This window comes from Aricia agestis, chromosome 12 (assembly GCF_905147365.1).
Source record: "Aricia agestis chromosome 12, ilAriAges1.1, whole genome shotgun sequence".
Lineage (NCBI taxonomy): Eukaryota > Metazoa > Arthropoda > Insecta > Lepidoptera > Lycaenidae > Aricia > Aricia agestis.
Genome location: NC_056417.1, coordinates 14516710 through 14540322, shown reverse-complemented (window position 1 = coordinate 14540322; position 23613 = coordinate 14516710). Strand labels below are relative to the sequence as shown.

At 37.3% G+C, this 23613-nt stretch overlaps 1 protein-coding gene across 1 annotated transcript in view; it reads right to left on the bottom strand.

Moving 5' to 3' along the window:
• Positions 1 to 13970: 13970 nt before the first annotated feature.
• LOC121732496 (galactokinase-like) overlaps positions 13971 to 23613 on the bottom strand; it is a 51173-nt gene continuing 41530 nt past the window's right edge. Inside the window, exon 9 of the mRNA XM_042122396.1 lies at positions 13971 to 14109. Coding sequence (XP_041978330.1) covers positions 13996 to 14109 — 114 coding nt within the window. The 3' untranslated portion in view covers positions 13971 to 13995. The remainder of the gene's footprint in view (positions 14110 to 23613) is intronic.

Genomic DNA, 23613 nt, shown 5'->3' with positions numbered 1-23613 from the left:
ACAATTTTATCGCTGCACAGCGAGGCTGCGAACGCGACGGCAGACGGGTACAAACTAACTCCTGTAGGACCACAACTCTTTGTATTTATCCATCCACAGTCATTTCACAGTGAACCTTATGTAGTGGATATAAAGGTAATGTTAGGGGTAATACAATACTGAATGAAACGGAACAAACAATTTGAAAGGCGCAAAAGGAAAGGCGTAGATGTTTTGTCCGTAGGCGAAATATGCGTATTATCCCTGGTAGCTCTGTGAGACCGAGCTTTAATTTTTCAGAATTGTTCCTGGAAAATAATATAATATTTAAAAGTAATAGAAAAAGTTTCCTCGGCCGGGATTTGAAACCAGGACCTACCCCAAAAAGCCAGTGGCTTAGCCCGTTGCTTTGCGAGTCACGTCTTGTAAAATTACTGAAATCTTATCACACAAAGAAAATCATGAAAACTCAAAAAAATATTTTATGCTCTAGAGATGCTAGATCGTTTTTTGTTCTCCAAAATGATGAATGCTGTGAGGGTTTTGTGGAAATTTGAAGCGGCTACCTGTTGCCATTATTGATATCGAGCTAAAAAGGCCAAAAAATTACGTTGTTGTATGGGAGCCCCTGAATATTAATTTTATTTAGTTTATAGTATTTTGTTGCTATAGCGGCAACAGAAATACACAATCTGTTAATATTTTAAAAGTATAGTTGTCGTGGTTCTTGAAATCAGCCTGGAGACAGACAGACAGACTAAACTTCAACTTAATGAAACAAGATAGACAATGTCAAAATCTTTATATTTTATATATTTTGTATACATGTAAGTAAACAAGTCTTCAATTGGATATAAAAAAAAAAAACGTAACAGCCTCGGTGTTTTCCCTTAGGTATTGTAGTCAAGTTATTAGTGGTTACCAACAGTGGGATCGCAAATTTTCCATCTTAATCCCTATTTTTCTTAACAAGTCGGTACAATTTTATATTCCTTTATTTAGTAAGTATTATTTTGGCCTAGGCTTAACGCTTAAACGTGTATTGTCTAAGATACTCGCATCTACATCTACACCAAAAACACAAGTAACTATAATTAATTCGAAAGTCTGATGTTGTCTTTCTCAACTATGGACATTCTTAAGAGGATACACCAGGGGTGAGAGAAATTGAAAATAGGTATTTGAAAATGTATTGCTGTTTCACCAATCTCAAGTCTCCCACCGCAGAGCGCGATAGAGACAACACGGCAAAAGTTCTAATAAAAGAACAGAAAATCTTCGATTCGTTGTCCGCTGATTCCTTCTCCAAAACTTAACCGATTTAAGTAATTTTTTCATTAAAAATTAAAGCAAGGCTTGAGCTGTGTTCCTATGTTTTATTTTTTTTTGTATATTCTAGCCAGTTTTGTTTTCTGGGTGTTTGAACACAGAGGAAAATCTGGCCATTTTTTTGGGTTTTTGGACGTTCTTATCTTTTTTAATAATTAAATTATGAAAAAAAAAAGAAAACATACGGACATGCTAATAGTGGCCATAGATATTCAGGAAAAAAATCATAACTCTACCGGCATTATCCAGGGAGGAAACAGGGGACAGCGTTTGTATGGAAAAACGGCGGTGTGGAATCCTCTTAATGTTCCAAAAACCGGCCAAGTGCGTGTCGGGCCACGCGCAATAATATAGAGTTCCGTAGTACTTAAACTAATATGTATTCTGTGGTAGTACCGCATTTTTTATTGGTCAATGAAAGGACATTTTTAAGGCGTTTTACACTTCTAACAACATCATCTCAGTTACGTTCAAAGGAATTTGAACGAAAAGTTCCTTTATATTTCGCCGAATATATTTTTTTAGTTGATCGACTATTACTCAATAACTTATGAAGTCTTCTTAGCCATGATAGTTTTCCTTTTAAATTCAGCATATTTCCTACTCTCGTGAATTTTTTCAAATTTCTAGAAGCAACTGCAAGGGGACACTGAACTCTAACGATTTTTAGGTATTGTTCAACTTAGGGAAGTTTCATCAAAATTCGTTTAGTGGTTTTTGACATAGACAATTTTAACTCTCAATTAAGGAAGTCGGTTTCATCTTTTTAAAATACTTAGTATTATTATAATACTTTTTTTATGAAAGTAGGGGGCAAACGAGCAAACGGGTCACGTCCATGGAAAGCGAAGTTGCTTTCCATGGACGTGACCCGTTTGCTCGTCACCCATGGACACTCGCAGCATCAAAAGAGCTACAGGTGCGTTGCCGGCCTTTTAAGACGGAATAGGAGAGGATAAGGAAGGAAATATTGGAGGGTAGGGAAGGGAAAAGGGTAAACGCCTCCGGTAAACTCACTCACTCGGCGAAACACAGCGCAAGCGCTGTTTCACGCCGGTTTTCTGTGAGCCCGTGGTATTTATCCGGTCAAGCCGGCCCATTCGTGCCGAAGCATGGCTCTTCCACGTCAAAAACTATTATTATTTACTCAAATCTAAGCTAAAATTTATTGACGATTTGCTCAAGTTCTCGTTATCGTATTATTTACATTAATATTTTCTCAATCTGCGCTTATGACAAAGTTTATAACTCAAATTTATTTCCAAACATTTGGCGTCTTTAGCAACACGTTTATAAATCTACGCAGTGTATCTTTTTTATCAATAAAGAAATAAAAAAATATGTTTAAAATAATAAAATTGTTTTTGAGAAAAACGTCTGTCTATTGACACTATTCTTAAATAATCCTTGGTTTTATTAAAAGTATTTGTGCTTATTTTTCAATTATACACAAAAGTAAGAGTGTATAATAAAAACATTTGGTCAATTTATATCACGTGTTGTAAAGAAACCATTTTCCGAGCAATCGCCTAATCCTATTTCCTTGTCATCATAACAAAAGCGTTTCCACTTCCGTTTCTTATGGCGTCACAAAATCAAGATGGCCGCGTTAAGCCTCAACTTTATGGCCGAGTGAAACTAACATTTCGTAATCTTTTTATTCCCAGATTGAACGATTGCTATGCCCAATCTTTGTTATTCTATATTTTTATGAGACATACCATAGTATATCGGCACTAAATCGTGATACAGAGTGTATTTACTGAATAAAAGTTTCGACTAAAATATTAAATATTATACACCCTGAATATAGATACTATTACTATATATGTATACAGGGTTACAGGAAAAGTCGACGTAGATCCGTTAAGGGCGTGTAGTTTGCATCGTTTGTAACTGATTTGACTATGAAACACCCCATCCTAAAGCTAACCGTTTTCGAGATATTCGACTTTAAATTTTTTTCATAAATTTGCCGAAATTTTAGATATTTGATTGTATACTATGAAATTTAGAAGTCAAAATCGCATAACTTTTTGCTTTTTACAACTAGGACTGTGCATGACTTCAATAACCAAAATTGTAAGTAAATTAACTTAACAGGTCGTACTAAGACATTGAAAGTTAAAAAAGAAATATTTATTTATTAAGTTTATTTTTCTTTTAAGGATATCCAAAAAAATATTATGGAAAATGTTCTGCAGATCTACTTTAAAATATCTACGTTTCATCAGCTATCCAACATATTATTATATAATATTATAGATTCGCATTCTGCAATACCATAATATTATGTGTTACCCGTTATTTCCACCAAATTCTGTGGCCATCAATCAAGCTAAATTGTTTATCAAAACATGGCTAACTAAACAGCGAGAAAAACATTGCATATTGCTGAAATTTTTGCGTAGGCCCCGTGAGAGCTTATCACAAACAATTATTAATAATAATTTATACTAAATCAATATTATCTTGTCGGTGGTTGAACCCGCTGGGAACTGATCCTTCCAAGCCTTTCGATATAGTCTTCTAATTCAATAAGTAAAGGGATTCTTTTGGGGCTGCTAGCTTCTTATTTTGTTTTATTTTTATGTAAAAAATGTGTCTACTAACATGTACATAAGAAAATTCCTAACTAACTTAGGCTAAAACACGAAACTAACGTCTCTCTTGGGTAGGTAAGATTCTAAGGTAAAGTTAGACCCTGAACAAATTTTTCTTACGCTGCATTGATACTCTCAGATTGTGTTAGTCCCTGACAATTAATTGTAATTCGGTCTATTTGTTAGCGTGTATGTTTGAAACTCAAAACTACTAAACCTACTATCATTCCAACGATTTTTTTATAATTTACAAGACCTATTGCAGTTGTTTTGCCCGCGTGAACATTAAGATTTTGATCGGCTATTAAAATCACTCAAAATAAAGATCGAAGCATACATCAGGACAGAGAGCGGGAAGCGACTTTTAAACTAAGTGGTTTAGAGCACGTGGCTCTTGACTCGGAGGTCATGGGTTCGATTTCCACATTGGAAGCATGTTATTTCCAAGTTTGGTTAGGACAATGCAGACATTACCTGATTGTCTGACAAGTAAAATGATCCATGCGTCGGATGGGCATGTAAAAAGTCGGTCGCGCCTGATCTCTCGCTAGTCGTGTCGGTCGTCCATCCCGCGGGGTATGAATTTATGAGAGTAAAAGGAATAAAATAGTGCTCTTGTGTACTGCGCACACACAATGGACACTACAAAATTACTCCTGCGTAACTGGCCTGGTTTCAATGAAACCAGCCACCGTCGCCGAAATCGGTGTAGGAGATATTATAGTATAGAAGTTAGAACTATAGACTGTAGGCTATTTTGGATCATGGTACTTCATTTCTCTCGTAAACCACAATACATGTACTGCAGTCTGTACTGCGCTGTCGGCCGTCGGCGCAGTGAGTCGGATAATGACGTCACTCCTGTCGACTCGATTCTCTTAAACGCTGTCCGAAGTAGGGTTACCAACTATATAGTTTTAAACAATATCATACTGTTTTTCACTAAATTATATTTTTTACTGTTGTACAAAAATAAAGTATACAAAATACTGTTTTCACTTTTCAGCATCAAAATGTTGACCACACTTTATTATGAAGTATTAAACTAAGACGTTTTGACATTTTTTTTATTTTTAGTAAGTATTGCGGGAAGCTTTAATAATGTACGCATTTAAAAGAATAATTAATAATTAAAATATAATTCATTTTTCTAATATACTGTTTGAAATACTTTAAAGATCTAAATATACTTTATTTCTTGTGAAAAAAGTTGGCAACCCTAGTCTGAAGTGTCGTGGGCCGCACACCCCGTTATCGGTGATTTTTAACCCCCGACAAAAAAGAGGGGTGTTATAAGTTTGACGTGTCTGTCTGTCGGTCTGTCTGTCTGTCTGTCTGTCTGTCTGTCTGTCTGTCTGTCTGTGGCATCGTAGCATCCAAACGGGTGGACCGATTTTGAACTAGTTTTTTTTTTATGGAAGCTGACTTAACCGAGAATGTTCTTAGCCATAGTTCATCATCATCAGCCTGCTCCGTGCTTGAAAATCGCGGTTCATCTGGTTCGTGAAGGGCCGATTAGCAACTTTCAGTCGTTTGGTGGGCTTTATATTTTGCATTCTAGTTCATGACATTTATGAATATTTACACATTAATGTAAAGTTGACCTGGTGCTGCAGCATCACCTGGTAATCAATAGGATACCCAACTCCTCACCAACTTAGAGCAATGGTATCGTGTTTGGGCTCATTTTAATTGCGACAACTAGTAAGACATAGATAAACAGTAAATTTTTACATGCTGCTGCTGCAGCATCACCTGGATTCTATAGGAGCCGAGCTCCATATGAACCCAAAGTGGAGGTTTCATGTTGACGGCCTCATCCAAAAGGACATTTCTAGATGGTATTCATTGGGATATAATATGATCCTGTTGATAGGAATTATTCTGCACTATAACCAACACAACTTTAAAAAGCATGAAATAAAATAAAATTAGGAAATTTAAAAAAACCCCCGCCAAACAACTTTAAAAAGTAATGAAATAATATATTTTACTGATTTTAAGTTTAAATAATTCCTAAGTGTAAAGTGATATTTAAGTCCATAATTCTTGTCAAGGTGTGTCGGGGGACCGCTAATGTAGATGTTTGATTTCACATAACATTATAGTTTAAGGGTCAGTTCACAACGAACCGAATCGAGACAATCAGTGACATGGCGATACAAAATGCAAAAGACACTGTTGGCGGTCCCCCGACACACCGTGACAAGCACTTTTCTGATTTAAGTTTTTTAATATGTTTCAGTATCTCGGCTTCTGAAAAATCATGTATGTCCGAGTAATTTTTATTTTGATTATTGGGACTGGATGGCGTTATTACATCTCGACTGCTGTAGAGGTTTTCGTAGAAATCCGTTGCTATGTTAATAAATGTTGGGACGGAAATTTGTTTTGTTGGAGTCGAGCTGAAGCGATGGGATCCATTTTTTTGATTTATTCAGTTCCTTATATGCCTTTTTTGATGATCTTGATTTATTCAGGTATTTCTGTATAGTATTCTCTCTGTGCGCCTTATAACATAGTCTTATTTCCTTGTTAGTTGCTTTGTAGATCTCCTTCAGCTTTTCCTTATCAGTTTTTGTAAGTTTATGTTTGTTTTGCAATTGACTTCTTTCTTTCATAAGTTTTTGCGCTTTTTCAGACAAGATCTTGTGATTACTGGTTATTTTAGAACTTTTTAAGCTTTCAAGTATAGAGCGCACAATTTTTTTATAGTATTCATCACCATTGCAGTTTTCTTTAGTAGACATAAGTTCAGGTATATGATTATTTAAGTTTTTTAGATACATTTCTTGTTCATTAAGTGTTTTCAAAAAAATTGTTTTTCTAGAAAAATTGCGTCTGCTTATTTTCATTTTCTTAATTTGTAGTGTGGCTCTCAATAATCTATGGTCAGATCCAAAGAGAAACGCTGCTACTACTTCATACTTGGCAAAAAGATACGGCGTTGTAGACATTATATAGTCTATCTCATTTCTCGTGTTTTTTTCCGGCGAGATCCAGGTCTATCTGTTTTTAGGTTTTATATTAAACATTGTGTTGATAATTTTCAGGTTATACTCATGGGAAAACTGGATGAGTCTCTCTCCTCGCGCGTTTCTTTTTCCATATCCAAATCTTCCTGTGGCGGGTTCGTATTTTTTAGGGGTTCCAATCTTAGCGTTGAAGTCTCCCATTGTAATGATGTCTTTTGTCGTGCTAGAGTCATGTGCTTTTGCTGATCCTGATAAAAATTATCTATGTCGTCTTCATTACAGTTTTCGGTAGGAGCGTATGCTTGTATTATAGCAAACGATAGGTCTTCTAAATCAATAAGTAGTATACATACTCTCTCCGATATGCCTATAAAGGCGTTGATATTATTTTTTAATTGCTTTTTGACCAGGAAACCGACTCCATAGCGCCCCTTTGTTTCGCCAAAGTGATATAGGATATGGTCTTCGTCTTCGATTATGTTTTCGCCTAAACGACGGACTTCACTTAGTCCTATTATGTCGTGCTTGAAGTTTTGCAGCGCTACTTTTAGCTCTGTTAATTTAGTGTCCGATGATAATGATCTAACGTTGAACGTGCAAATATTTAGTATACGTGTGTTTTTCTTTTTAGAATTCTTTGGAGGGTGAAGGTCGAGCTCTCCCTCGGTGACCGGCCGTGGTGGGAGATGAGTCAAGGTGAGTAGAGGGTCCATCTTTGATTGTTATGCAGCATCATCATAATATGATTGGTTTGTCTCGTGTTCGTTTTCTACAGTCACAGTCTTGTTGAAATTTAGTTTTGGCTGTTGTAATATGAAGTCTTCATATTTGTTACTTTGTTTTTCTTTATAGGGCGATTTGACGATTGGGTCGTATGAGAACTAGCGTGCGATGGCTCTGGAGATAGGTATAGATTTCTTTTGTTTTTATCAAATGTTGCGGAGCTTGCGGCGTAAGAAGTCTCTGAGCGACTATGTTGATTTGACGGTCTATGCGGGTGCCTTGTGTTCTTATTTAGAGCTTGCGGCGTAAGAAGTCTCTGAGCGACTATGTTGATTTGACGGTCTATGCGGGTGCCTTGTGTTCTTATTTAAAACAATGAGCTTATCGTATTTCAAGAAAGCTGTGTTACCAGCCGCCCTCTCTTTCTTCAGTTGAACTTGCAGCTCTTTGCGCTTATCTAGAACCTCCTTTGGGTAATCCTCTTTTAGGTAATAAGGTGTATTTTTTGAATAATGTTTTTTATTTTTCAGTAGTTGGATTTTTAAGCCCAATGTAGTAAAAGAGATGATGACAGGTCTGGGTTTGTCACCTTTCTTTCCCAATCTTCTTACTGCTTCAATGTCGTTACAAGAACATGTGACATTAAAATTAGTGTTTAATATATTAATTATTGCCTGTTCCAGTTTGTGGTAGGAATTTTCTTGCTTTTCAACTCCAAATATTATTAAGTTTTTGCGTCTATTGTATTTTTCTAAATTAATTATTTTTTTGGTTTGATCTTCTAATTGTTTTTCCAAAATCTCATTTTTTAGCTCCAAGCGGCAGAACCTTTCATTTATGTTTGAAGTAATTGTATTTTTATGTCTTCTTTCATTTCTAGCATATCTTGCTTCTGTTGTTTTAAATCCTTTTGAAGATTGATTAACATAAGCTTAATTTCTTCCATCTCTGCCTTAGAGTATACATTAGCAAAATGTATACTCTATGATCTCTGCTTATTGGTGCTGCCCTCTATATTTTATTGATTGGAAAAGCGACCTCTATGACTCGTGTGCGGAAACTTCTTTTATACTGCGTAGGAACGAGATGTATACGGATATCGATAGATGGCGCTTATCTATCGATAAGCGCCATAATTGTGATCTAACGAGTCATCATAGATGTTTTGGTTTCTTTGAGGTTATATTTTTTCGAACTTTTATATAGGTACTTATCACAATCTTAGTTTAAATCTGTCCGAAGCTCACGCACTCAATTTTGTGTGTTTTGCACTGGTTTCGGCTTTTTCTTCACTCACAGCTGGGTAAACTGACGACGGTTGATCGAATTGAATTATCACTTTTACTTTAAAGTCACTGTTTAAAAAATGAATTCTTATTATTGTTCGAATGAAGTTTTACACTGTTCATATGTTTTTCTACTTTTATCACTGGTTTGTACACTTTTAATATTTTAAACAACTTTTTAAATACGAGAACGATGTTGACAGTTGCCCTGTGGCGCCCTCTCCCTGATGTAAAATTTACTGAAAAAAATATACATGCAAATTATGCATTTATCTCATGAACATTCAACTTAATTAGAGGTACTTGCGGCTACTTTTAACAAGGCAACCCAACATTAATCCATTCTATACGTTCTAAAGATTATTTTAAAATATATTTGATCGAAAAAAACGATTCATGCAGAATTTTACGGTCGGATCTTAGGATATGTTTCTCGAGTCCAGTTCCAGAAATTTCCACTTCTAAAATTTATCTTGAAAATTGTTATTTAACATCTTACAACGCCGCCTCCGTGGTCCAGTGGTTCAGAGCTTGGCTCTTGACTCGGAGGTCGTGGGTTCGATTCCCGCGTTAGAAAGTAGAAACATGTTATTTCCAAGTTTGGTTGGGATAATGCAGGCTGATCACCTGATTGTCTGACAAGTAAGATGATCCATGCGTCGGATGGGCATGTAAAAAGTCGGTCCTGCGCCTGATCTCTCGCCAGTCGTGTCGGTCTTCCGTCCCACTGGGTTATGAGTGTAAAGGAATAGAGAGTGCTCTTGTGTACTGCGCACACACTTAGGCACTATAAAATTACTCCTGCGTAGCTGGCCTGGTTTCAATGAAACCGGCCACCGTCACCGAAACCGGTGTGGGAGCTATTATTATTAAGATGAAGTGGTAGGGTGCGCATCGCGTTTCTGAGGGGGTGAGGTATGAAGCGTGGCGGGAGCATGCGCGGGGCAACCATCTTCCGCCCCGCGCTTTCTATGCGCACGCCTGGTAGTAGGTGCGTAGCGTAGAGGCAGCGGCGACCGGGCATGCGAGTTCAATATTTTACCCTCTTATTATCTTGTTTTTAGACAATTTTTTTCCTTAGTAGGCATAAATGAGAATAAGGGTCGCCGCACACTTGACCGGGTATAGTTTTTTTTTTTTTTTAATTAAATAAGGGGGCAAACGAGCAAACGGGTCACCTGATGGAAAGCAACTACTAAATGCTTCCATACGCTCACAGATGCTCTTTAGTGCTGGGCCCAGACCCGTAGCCGTAGCCCATACCTATCCCTAATTCCCGACTCAAAGTCTATGCTAGTATGTATAGGCCGCGCATTGAACTTGAGTAAACTAATCCCTGGCTAACTTCAGGCAGATTTTTTTTACAAACAAACAAACATAAATAAATGAATGAATGATATTCAAAGTACAAGCTTACTTGACATACGTTATGAGATATTATGTCATATTTATTAGGTTATTATGTCAGAGTATACAATAGTCAATTTATTTATAAAAATATATTTATTAATTTTTTACATTTTCGGCACCTCTGAGCGACATTCCACGTATTTGTCGCGAGTCTACCAATTCTGGAAGGATGTGGTTGTGATAAAAATCTATAATTTTTTGCTCCATTTTATCCTTCCAAAATTGCTCGTCTCTGTTTATGTATATCACATACGCATTTCCTGTTGTAAACGTAAATGACTGTTGTTGCATTTAAATAATGATTCATGATCCATTTCTTTCAATTGCTTGAAAAAATAACCGATGTCCACGATTCTCCTGCCACTGCATTCCTCAAATTTTTGTCCCTCCTCAGGAAGTATGACAAAATCATCGTCAAAATTATCCGTGGACCTGAAAGGTAAATTCACCATATATATTTTAAATAAGTCAACAATAAAAGATTATTGACTTGTGCATTTATATCTAGCTATTTTAATAATTATTAGTAAGACTAAATTGAACATACAACACATACAATAAACTCCCACCTTTATCCCGTCGGGTTAGGCAAAGGATTCAAGGAATAACTACCGATATTTATAATATAAACAGGCTTTGACACTCACTCCAGAGGAGTTGCTGGACGTAAGGCATTTGTAATGGATGATAGTAGGTACTCAGGATCAGGATGAAGTTCCATTGGTGTTGTTTGGTCAGGTAATGTTTGATTTCTGCAATGTAAGTACATAATGTCATCATTTACTTTAGTTAGCATCATAATATAATACATAATACTATCATTTATTTTAGCCATTGAAGCCTAGATTCATGAATTTATTGTAGTTTGTTGTGTACAATTTTCCGACGTTTCGGGTTCTTTGCAGACCCCATGGTCGCGGTAGTTCTGCAAAGAACCCGAAACGTCAGAAAATTGTAAAATGTTAAAATAAACGAATAAATATCCGTGTAAAATATAGTAATAAAACATAATATTATCTCACCATCGACACCTATACTCATGCATTCTATGTTTTGATAAATGAGTTATTCTTACCCTGTTGAATGTATGCTAGACGTGGATGGAACTTGAACATGGTCCTCTGAACTCATTTTTGTAATTTCTCTGTTCCGCTCGCAAGACGTGGATGGCATTAGGTTAGCATACTCGGGAGTAAGTTCCATTGGTGTTGTAAACGTTGTAATCAATGTTTTCTTTCTTTGTATATAAATATTATTATTTATTTATACACTATTTTTATTTGAATACTACGAATATTTATTCGCCGTCGACACCTATATTAATGCATAATAAATTATGTGTAAGTCTCACCCTTCTAAAACTTGAACAGAATTATCTGAACAATTTTTTTTTTTATATTTTGTTGCACAACCATAGCTCGATATCTGTAAGAAACATAATAACATTCTTCTTCATTCTATCTCTTCGGTCTTCAAAAGCAAAAGACAAAGCAAAATACACATTACCATCCTATTTGTTAGGAGTCCCTAAATACTCATTCATACCTACTAAGAAAACAATTGTGTCAAAAAAATATTATAAGTACCGATACCCAGTCACGTGTACGGTGACCCTTATTTCTACTCATTCATACCTACTGAGGAAAAAAATAGTCTAAAACAAGATAATACCGATACCGATACCAGATCAAGTGTGCGGTGACGCTTATTCTTATTTCTACTAATTCATGCCTACAGAGGAAAAGAATAGTCAAAACAAGATACCCAATACCCATACCGGTACCCGGTCAAATATGCGGTGACCCTTATTCTTATGCCTACTGAGGAAAAAAATATACCAGATCAAGTGTGCGGTGACGCTTATTCTTATTTCTACTAATTCATGCCTACAGAGGAAAAGAATAGTCAAAACAAGATACCCAATACCCATACCGGTACCCGGTCAAATATGCGGTGACCCTTATTCTTATGCCTACTGAGGAAAAAAATATACCAGATCAAGTGTGCGGTGACGCTTATTCTTATTTCTACTAATTCATGCCTACAGAGGAAAAGAATAGTCAAAACAAGATACCCAATACCCATACCGGTACCCGGTCAAATATGCGGTGACCCTTATTCTTATGCCTACTGAGGAAAAAAATAACGTCAAAAAAAAAGATAATACCGATACTCAGTCAAGTGTACGGTGACCCTTATTTCTACTCATTCGTATCTAATGTGGAAAAAAACTAACTAAAAAAAGATAATACCGATAATACCTATAAGTACTCTGTTATTTTGAATTATTCTTCTTTTCCGCAAAAGGGATATTTTTTTACCTCTGCAGTTTTTATTTCCCATTTTCACATCAAATTCTCGTAAAGAGCGGGCCGACGAGTAGTACGTGTCTGCTTGCGACGAGGCCCCGCGGCCCGGCCGACTGAATCGCCACCCCGCATCCCCGCCGCCCTCATACAGTGCGAGCGTTATAGGTATTATTTTATTTTGAATGACTAACTATCATTTTAGTGAAAACCATAAATACTACCTTATGGGATTTGATGAAAGGTTTATGAAAACATAAATTTTTTACTAGAATTGTATATAAATTCGCCGTAAAATCGAAAAATTGCAATAAAATGGCAATTTATGATGATTTTCACGATATTTTTCTATCGAGGCAAATTACTATAATCGTATTTCGAAGAATATAACGTTATTAGGCATATCTTCACCCTTACGCCGGTATGAATAACATTGTATGAATTTTAGCGGTTGATATCTAAAAACAGGTTCAAAGATACCCTAGATCGCGATATTATACGCTTCTGGCCCTACCACTTCATCTTAACATCTTACAAACACTTTTTAATACTTTTTAGAGTTCCATGATGTTCAAGACTAACAAAATATTAGTTAACGTGTGTGTACATCTATTATTATATAAAAATAAGTCGGGTTTTCCTTCCTGACGCTATAACTCCAGAACGTACGAACCGATTTCCATGGTTTTGCATTCGTTGGAAAGGTCTCGGGTTTCGTGAGGTCTATAGAAAAAAAATCAGAAAAAAACTTCAAGAGAAAAGCAGGAATTGTAATATGCGGAAAGTGATACCGAACTTTGATACCAAGGTGTAACTATTTAGTAATCTGTGACTAAGGGTCAATTCAGACCGCAACGCGACGCGTTGATGCATTTCTAAATAATTGAATTGACAGTCTTCAATGACGTCTCACGCAATTGAAGTCTGTCAAATCCATACTTCAGACCTGGGAGAGCCATGCTTCGGCACGAATCGACCGGAGAAATACCACGGGCTCACAGAAAACCGGCGTGAAACAGCGCTTGCGCTGTGTTTCGCCGAGTGAGTGAGTTTGCCAGAGGCACAATCCTCATACCCTATTCCCTTCCCTACCCTCCCCTATTCCCTTCCCTACCCTCCCCTATTCCCTTCCATTCCCATCCCTACCCTCCCCTATTACTTACCCTATTCCCTCTTAAAAGGCCGGCAACGCACCTGTAGCTCTTCTGATGCTGCGAGTGTCCATGGGCGACGGAAGTTGCTTTCCATCAGGTGACCCGTTTGCTCGTTTGCCCCCTTATTTCATAAAAAAAAATACTTTAAAATGGATAAACGCGTCGCGTTACGGTGCGAATTGAACCTAAGAATAAAACAAAACCGTAGAAAAGTACAAAATGTATTGCCATCACACTCGCAGTACCCTCGCGCCGTCACTGGGGTGGCACACGAAGAACACGGGCCGGCCGCGATACTCCGCCTGGATCTGGCGCTTCACACCGTCCACACACTGCTGCTTCACCTGGAATTACACCGGGATATTATGCTACAGCTGGAGATTGCTGGTTATGCTACGGCAGCATAAAGATTCATCCATACTATTTCAATATTATAAATGCGAAAGTGTGTCTGTCTATTACCTCTTCACGCCTAAACCGCTGAACCGATTTTGCTGCAATTCGGTATGGAGATACTTTGAGTCCCGGAAAAGGATGGGATACTTTTTATCCAGGAAAAATGCACGGTTCCCTCATGATAAACAAAATTTGGCGCAACGGATTCGCGCGCGTCATCTAGTTGATTATAGTGCTACAACTAGAAATGGATTGGTGGGTTGCAATGCTACAATTTGAAATATATTACCGGGTTAAAATATTATAATAATATAATATATCTATGGACGCTTCATACCACGTCAGTCTGGTCCCGTGCTAAGTACCTGAAGGACTTGTGTTACGGGTACCAGACAATGGAAATATATTTAATACTTTTATACTATATTTAAGATACATATATTTAAGATTTTTTAATGGAACAATAATGGAACTATTAAATTAAAATTTGTTGGATTACATCTGGAAAATATTCATAAGATATGCTCTGCTATTCTGCAGAAAATATTTGTGACATAATAAGTAAGTACCTGGATGACCGAGCTTTGCTCGGTATTAAAGCAAACACTCATTGACCTGGTGTTACTTAATAACGCCATCTGCTGGTCGTTAAAACAATTAGTTGCCAACAAAATAGTATTATTATTCGCCAATAGATGTCAGGAAGAGTCATATTTTTCAGTTTATCGATTATCAATAAAACACGAATAAAAAGACATTTTCTGAAAATGATTCCTAGCTAGATCGATTTATCGCCCCCGAATCCCCCTATATACTAAATTTCATGAAAATCGTTGGAGCCGATTCCGAGATTCCAATTATATATATATATATATATATATATATATATATATATATATATATATATATATATATATATATATATACAAGAATTGCTCGTTTAAAGATATAAGATTAAAGCTGGTTAAACTACACCTGAAAGAAATTCGTGGGCTATAGGTATACAGTGCGTAACAAAAATAAGTGATAATACTTTAGGGTGTGTACGTGTTCCTTGTAGAGTTCACTGTGAAAGTAGCTGCGCTAAAAGACCAAATTTTTTTTTCATTTTTGTATGGGAAAACTCGTGACGCTCGGACCCTTGCCCATACAAAAGTGAAAAAAAAAATATTATCACTTATTTTTGTTACACCCTGTATATGTAAAAAGATTCGTGGGTTGACTAATATTTTTACATAATATAATATCACGTGTATCAACCCACTTGTTTACACAATAACATGATGGCCTACTTAAAACCAAAACATACATTTACATTCTCATCGCCTTCTACGTCGACAAAACGTAACTGCGTAGAGAGATAAATATTACTTAACAAGCAATCTACACGTTTTGCGTTCGTCACCTGTTTTCCTATAAAGCCTATTTTCTCTTTTATCAACGTGAAGTGATTATGTCTTTGTTACTTGTTTACGCGTTAAGGTAATCGCACATAATATTTTGTCAGCACTCACGCGCTGAACGCGCCGCATTTTAGTGTCTAGAAACACACTAAACCGAAGTTACGCGGCGGAAATTCCGCATGATTCCGCCCGCAATGTATTTTAAATTACCGATGACACACTATTTCGTCGCGTTCCGTCCGTATAATATTGTATGCGTTTGACATTGCGTCCGTGGCCTAATGGGGTAGACCTTTGGTTTGCACTCTTAGAGGGTGCAGGTTCGAACCCGGGTGGAGGCGTGTACCTATGAGACATTTTCTGATCTCAAGTACATAATACGGACGCTCGTACGGTGAAGGAAAACATCGTGAGGAAACCCGCACATGGTTGGTTTCAGACGTATTGACTAGTTCTTTCCTCTGGACTAGGCCGACTGTGATGCGAGAATGCCGTATGCGCTTGGGCAACCATACGGACATTTAAAAATCTTGTCCCAGGCACTACAGTATTTGGGGAGTGGTTACTTCGCTCTGAAAAATACTGTATAAATCATCCATAACGGATGTAAAGGCCTAGTTTTTTTTTTTTGACATTGCAGGGGTAATCATGCGGAATTTCCGTCGCGTAACTTTAGCTAATTATAGGATTTTTATATTAAACTAGCTGTCCCGGCAAACGTTGTTTTGCCATATAAAGTATTTCGCCCATATTATTTTATTGAAGTGATTAAATAAGTTGGCACCATGGCAACGTCCATAGCTATCCCGTCAAACAAACAATGGTCGCCGTCAGTCTCGAATTGTAATAATTTACTATTATTTATTCAACAAATGCGCTTTATAATATAAAAAGTAACCAGTAGCCGATTCTCGGACCTACTGAATCTGCATATAAAATTTGGTAAAAATCAGTAAAGCCGTTTCGGAGGAGTACGATAACTAACATTGTGACACGAGAATTTTATATATAAGAATAGTCTTAAAAACCCGGTGAACTTTGTATCACTTCGACACTTCCCTGATCCATCCTAATATAAACTTTCCCCGGACTTGTGCGAATATTTCAAGACTAAAATCGGTTTGCAATCAGTTTTAGAGAGACTAAAAAAAATTAAAATTCCTTTTTATTTATGTAGATGATTTAAAAATCCATCCATTATTATCATGGATGCATAGCTCTACAAAAGCCGGTTTTCCGTTTATTTTGGCCGGACACGCAAATACAAATCGAACTGTATCCCGCTTTATCCAAAGGCTTAGCCTGACCTAGCTAGAAACACTTCGATATTTCGATATAGGCCGATTCCAGGCGTTAACTTGTCAATAGTTATAAGTAATTACAAGCGACAATGTGCTGTTAATTGCTCGACACAGTGCTATAACCGCCATATTGTTTATGCTGGGTTAGTGTTATACCCTGGTTACACTTAGACACTGGTACTAAGCATCTGTGGACCAATGTGGGACCCACAAACGACTGTCTTGATTTCTAAATCGCATATCAAAGTTATCTGTGCGTACAACTATAATACAGGGTGTACGGGGTTTGTATAATATGTCCCGTATTCAGATTTCTTTTTCTATTTTTGTATTAGAAAATTATTGATGTTTGGCCATTTCTACAAAAACGTAAGTCAAAACTAACTTTTAACCAAAATGAGATAAGACCTGACCAAGCATGGTCCTCGCTTGGTCGGAGATCTCCTTTGGAGGCTTTCACTTATATCCTTATAGCTGCTCTTAAATAAAAGAACTATACGGTGCTCTTTTAGTAGCGTGTGTACAATCCATTACGCTTCAGGCCACAAATACCGTGGGGACCACTGAATTGTACGCAAATGTTAAGTTCCATATTCCCAGGTATTACTCAGGTTAAGGTATATTTTATATTATAGGTACTAGCTGTTGCCCGCAACTTCATCTGCGTTTTTTTTTTAATGAAATAAGGGGGCAAACGAGCAAACGGGTCACCTGATGGAAAGCAACTTCCGTCGCCCATGGACACTCGCAGCATCAGAGGAGCTGCAAGTGTGTTGCCGGCCTTTTAAGAGGGAATAGGGTAATAGGGGAGGGTAAGGAAGGGAAGGGAATAGGGGAGGGTAGGGAAGGGAAGGAAATAGGGGAGGGTAGGGAAGGGAAGGAAATAGGGGAGGGTAGGGAAGGGAATAGGGTAGGGGATTGGGCCTCCGGTAAACTCACTGACTCAGCGAAGCACAGCGCAAGCGCTGTTTCACGCCAGTTTTCTGTGAGAACGTGGTATTTCTCCGGTCGAGCCGGCCCATTCGTGCTGAAGCATGGCTCTCCCACGTATAAAATGTGCGTGAATGTATATTATTATAATCGAGATTTAGAAACTGAACATCGAAGACTATTTTTTTTGGATCTATATTACACACGAAACTTTTAATTTAAATCAAAGACCCAGGAAACTTGAACCGCAGGTACTTATCGTATTGAAAAATCCTTTCTTCGAAGACTTCTTGGCATGGACAGGCGATAGGGGCCACAGGACAGGGGAAAGGAACATGTGACGGAGATAGAGGATAGACTACAGAAGACGGGATTTAATTTAGGCATCTATTCCTCTTTAGCGTAACTCTTACTCTCAGATTCCTAACCTACAATTAAACTAGATTAAAATAACGCTTGAATTCGTTTACTTACTTACCCGAAGGGTAATTTCTTTATGGGCGTTGGCCCACCGGCCACCACACATTCCCACCACTGTATCTCCTGTGTCGCCAGGATCGACAGCGGTATCCAACCACGAAAACCCTTTGATATGATCTCAGGGAGCCCGAGGGACATGCTCAAACTGGTTTGGAACCCGCAACGAAATTAATCAGAAGAAAATAGAAGTATGAATATTTGTAATTCCTCTTTCTATTCAAAGCGGAGACTGCAAAAAGTTGCAGTGACCGAATTTCAAATAACTTAGGGGAAGCATCACAAAAATCCATACTTCCTTGCTAATATCCATATCCATACTAATATTATAAATGCTAAAGTGTGTCTGTCGTCTATCTGTCTGTCTGTCTGTTACTTCTTCACGCCTAAGCCGCTGAACCCATTTTGCTGAAAATTGGCATGGTGATACTTTGAGTCCCGGGAAAGGACATAGGATACTTTTTATCCTGAAAAAATGTACGGTTCCCGCGCGATAAATAAATTTTGGCGCAACAGAGTTCATCTAGTAAACTATAATAATAATAATTGTGACTGCTAAGCTATAGCTTACTACTATTATTAAGATATACCAATAATAATTGTGAAAAAAACAAGAGCACATATTCTACCTATGCGCTCGACCGATGCTAGTAATTTAGATCCGTAAAGTTTGACTTTATATTATTATAATTAATTTTTTTACAAAAATATTTACGAACGTCGATACGAGTACTAAGGTGCCTACCACCGGTTCGGGAACTAACCCGGCGAGAAGAACCGGCGTAAGAAACTCGCACGGGGCCATCTTTTACTAAAAAGATGGAAAACTACAATTTAAAACATATATAGTGCACCAAGGCTTTAAGGCAAAGGAGAACTGTCAAAATGACGTTTTTGTATGAAAGCTGCGTTAGTTCATTTTCTCGCCACGTTCATTTAAAGCCTTGTCGAACTGTAAAAGTATCTAAGATGTTGACCAGCGGATTCAGAGATTACCCTGTACAAACAGACAAACAGACAGAGAAACAAAAATTTCAAAAACAGTTAAAATGTGTTCTACTACTCTTCTAATATGCCCCTGACTCGTTTTTTCAAGTTTATTTTCAATGCACAAAAATTTTACCTCAACGATTTTATTATAAGTATAGATAGATATAGATTAAGAAAAAGGTTTGTTATCTAATAGGCTCAAAACTACTGCGCAAAATATTTTTAATGAAATTTGGCTCAAATAAAAAGGAGTTTATAGTCTGTCAAAAAAGTGAACAGTGGCAACATCGTAGTGTCATCCCTTTTTTCTTAGATTGATTTGAAAGGGACGACACTACGATGTTGCCACTTTTTAATTTCTTCACTTTTTTGACAAACTATACGTCAAACTATACGAAGGACATAAAATATTGACGACCTCTGTGGCTCAGTGGTGAGCGCGTTGGTAGCTCAAGCCGGGGGTCGCGGGTTCGAATCCCGCCGATGGAACAAAAAGTTTTCAATGTTCCTGGATGTGTATTAAATATGTGTATCATATAATAAAAATCTTAAATAAATACGTACTGGATGTGTATTAAATATGTGTATGTTATAATAAAAAATAGTATAAAAGTATTAAATATATTTCCGTTGTCTGGTACCTGTAACACAAGTCCTTTAGGTACTTAGCACGGGGCCAGACTGACGTGGTGTGAAGCGTCCATAGATATTATATTATATAATTTTATGACAGGAAAATTGATGTCTCCCCAAAACACGCAATACCGCGCTGCTTCTATTGTAAATATACACGTGTAAAAATAATTATTTCCGTCACAGATATTTATGATTATATTTTATGTGCGCCAAAATTGAATAAATTATTATATTGTGTCCAATTAATTATTCGAATACAGATAATATCTCAATATTATGAAATCAGATTGAACATTGCAAACAAAATATTACGTAAATATTGATAAGTAATTTACAATTTGATACAACAAGTGTAAATTATTCATTGAATTTATACTACCAATACTGAAGCAATTGTTGTAAAAACGTGTTACTTAAAGACGCCTACTCACTCACCACTCACCAGTATGTCTGTCTGTCTTCACGCCTTAACCACTTAATCGATTTTGCTGAGAAATTTGTATGGAGTTACTTTGAGTACCGGGGAAAATTAATCCCATAAAAATGTACGGACTACGGTTCCAACGCGATAAACTAATTTTGGCGAAATTAGTTTATCGCGAGTGGCCGTCATCTAGTAAAAGTCCGAATATAAATAATTTATTACTAATAATACATACAAAACACGCGGGAGAGCCATGCTTCGGCACGAATGGGCCGGCTCGACCGGAGAAATACCACGTTCTCACAGAAAGCCGGCGTGAAACAGCGCTTGCGCTGTGTTTCGCCGAGTGGGTGAGTTTACCGAAGGCCCAATCCCCTACCCCATTTCCTTCCCTACCCTCCCCTATTCCCTACTCTCCCCTATTCCCTACCCTCCCCTATTACCCTATACCCTCTTAAAATGCCGCACCTGCAGCTCTTCTGATGCTGCGAGTGTCCATGGACGACGGAAGTTGCTTTACATCAGGTGACCCGTTTGCTCGTTATTTCATATAAAAAATATTAAATAACTTTTACCTGCGGCCCTGCCGAGAGCAAAGCGTGGTTGTAGTAATAATAATAATAGCTCCCACACCGGTTTCGGTGACGGTGGCCGGTTTCATTGAAACCAGGCCAGCTACGCAGGAGTCATTTTATAGTGCCCAGGTGTATGCGCAGTACACAAGAGCACTCTCTATTCCTTTACTCTCATAACCCAGTGGGACGGAAGACCGACACGACTGGCGAGAGATCAGGCGCAGGACCGACTTTTTACATGCCCATCCGACGCATGGATCATCTTACTTGTCAGACAATCAGGTGATCAGCCTGCATTATCCTAACCAAACTTGGAAATAACATGTTTCCAACGCGGGTATCGAACCCACAACCTCCGAGTCAAGAGCCGAGCTCTGAACCACTGGACCACGCAGGCGTGGTTGTAGTATATTAGTAATAAAATGATAATTGAAAAGAAACATACCTACTATGTATTAACACGGAGACCAAACTACTAATATAAAACTTAAACTGACAAGGCGTTTAAAAGAAATAGCTTTGACGTGATGACGTCATCAATCTCATGACTAAAACCAAATAATTTTTAATCTCTCGAATTTAAATGCGACAGTTTGTTTGACTCTAGGGCGTAGCAAAATAATATTCTAAATTTATAAAGAAGGTGAGTAAGGTATAAATATCTAACTCACCTTGTAGCTCAGTCGGGTAAAAATACAAAGAAACAGTCATGATTTCAACAAGAAGATATCTATATTCTTTGACGACCTCTGTGGCTCAGTTGGTGGGCTGTTTGTAACTTGATAGCTCAAGTCGGGGGTCGCGGGTTCGAATCCCGCCGACGGAACAAAAAGTTTTCGAAGTTCCTGGGTCATGGATGTGTATTAAATATGTGTATCATATAATAAAAATCTTAAATATATACGTATATAATATAATAATATAATATCTATGGACGCTTCACACCACGTCAGTCTGGCCCCGTGCTAAGTACCTAAAGAACTTGTGTTACAGGTACCAGACAACGGAAATATATTTAATACTTTTATACTATACATATATTTAAGATTTTTATTATAACATACACATATTTAATACACATCCAGACCATTGAAAACTTTTTGTTCCGTCGGCGGGATTCGAACCCGCGACCCCCGGCTTGAGCTACCAACGCGCTCACCACTGAGCCACAGAGGTCGTCAATCGGTCGTCGTATAGTAATATAAAGTCTTAAATATATTTCCGTTGTCTGGTACCCGTAACACAAGTCCTTCAGGTACTTAGCATGGGGCCAGACTGACGTGGTGTGAAGCGTCCATAGATATTATTATTTTGTTCCTACTCAGCCGTGCGCCTACGGCGTAGCAGCTGCGTAGCGGTTGCTACGACGCTCTACAGAATGCTACGGCGGGCGTAGGGGAATCACTACTAGCTATTTGACCGAGCTTTGCTCATTATTCGATAAAACACGAATAAAATGACATTTTCTAAAAATGATTCCTAGCTAGATCGATTTATCGCCCCCGAAACCCCCTATATACTAAATTTCATGAAAATCGTTGGAGCCGATTCCGAGATTCCAATTATATAATATATACAAGAATTGCTCGTTTAAAGATATAAGATAATGCTTTTAAGATCGTTTACGGCTTTCACGCCCAATTTGACTTAAAACTGTACTTTTCAAACTTGAAAAAATTATAACCACTTTTTTTTTATTAGCCCTAGCCAAACTAACGAAGCTTATAGTAACGAAGCATAAAAGCAATAAAAAATGTAAATGTCAAACAGCGTGATGTCGCCCTACATTTTATTTTTTATTTTTAGTTGTGCATTATTTTTTTAACACATGTTTTATGAAAATCGATTTTTTTAATTAATCGAAACCCTTACAATCGATTAAATTTTAACCCAACTTTTTTTTTAGTAAAATCGATTTTTACAAAATCGATTTCTTTAATTATTCGAAACCCTTACAATTTTTTGAACCCATTTTTTATGAAAATCGGTTTTTAAAAAAATCGTTTTTTTAATTAATCTAAACCCTTACAATCGATTAAATTTTTAACCCATTTTTTATGAAAATCGTTTTTTAAAAAATTGTTTTTTTTATTTAATCGAAACCCTTACAATCGATTAAAAAATATCGACAATCGAAAAAAACAATCGATTGTTCGATTAATCGATTTCGATGTTACAACACTGCTCTCCAACCGTCTTACGGTTTTTCGATCAGCACGAGATTCTGACGCGAGTTTCACAGTTTTTACCCATTCCACAAAAGTGCTCAACGCCGCTAAAGAAGTTTTCACTTCAAAAAAATTATACGGTGGCTATTGCCTCTTCACGCCCAAACCACTTGGCTAATTTTGCTAACATATGATAATGAGTCCCTGGAAAGGATACAGGATACTTTTTATCCCGGAAAATTATTTTGGTGCGACGGAGTTCAGAGAAAATAGCGTCATCTAGTACTTAATAATATTAAAAATGCGAAAGTATGTCTGCTTGTTACCTCTTCACGCCCAAACCACTCAACTGATTTTTATTGCCGTCGTCATCTAGTAAGAGTAAACAAAGTTTGTTTACTCTTACTAGATGTAAATATAAAATCGTTTAACGTGTCAATCACTCAATCCGTACAACTCTACATCGAGACCATGACAGTGTATAACCCACTCTACGCTTAGTGCTTACGTTGTAGCTGGACACGTGTATCGTAATGGTCGATTGACAC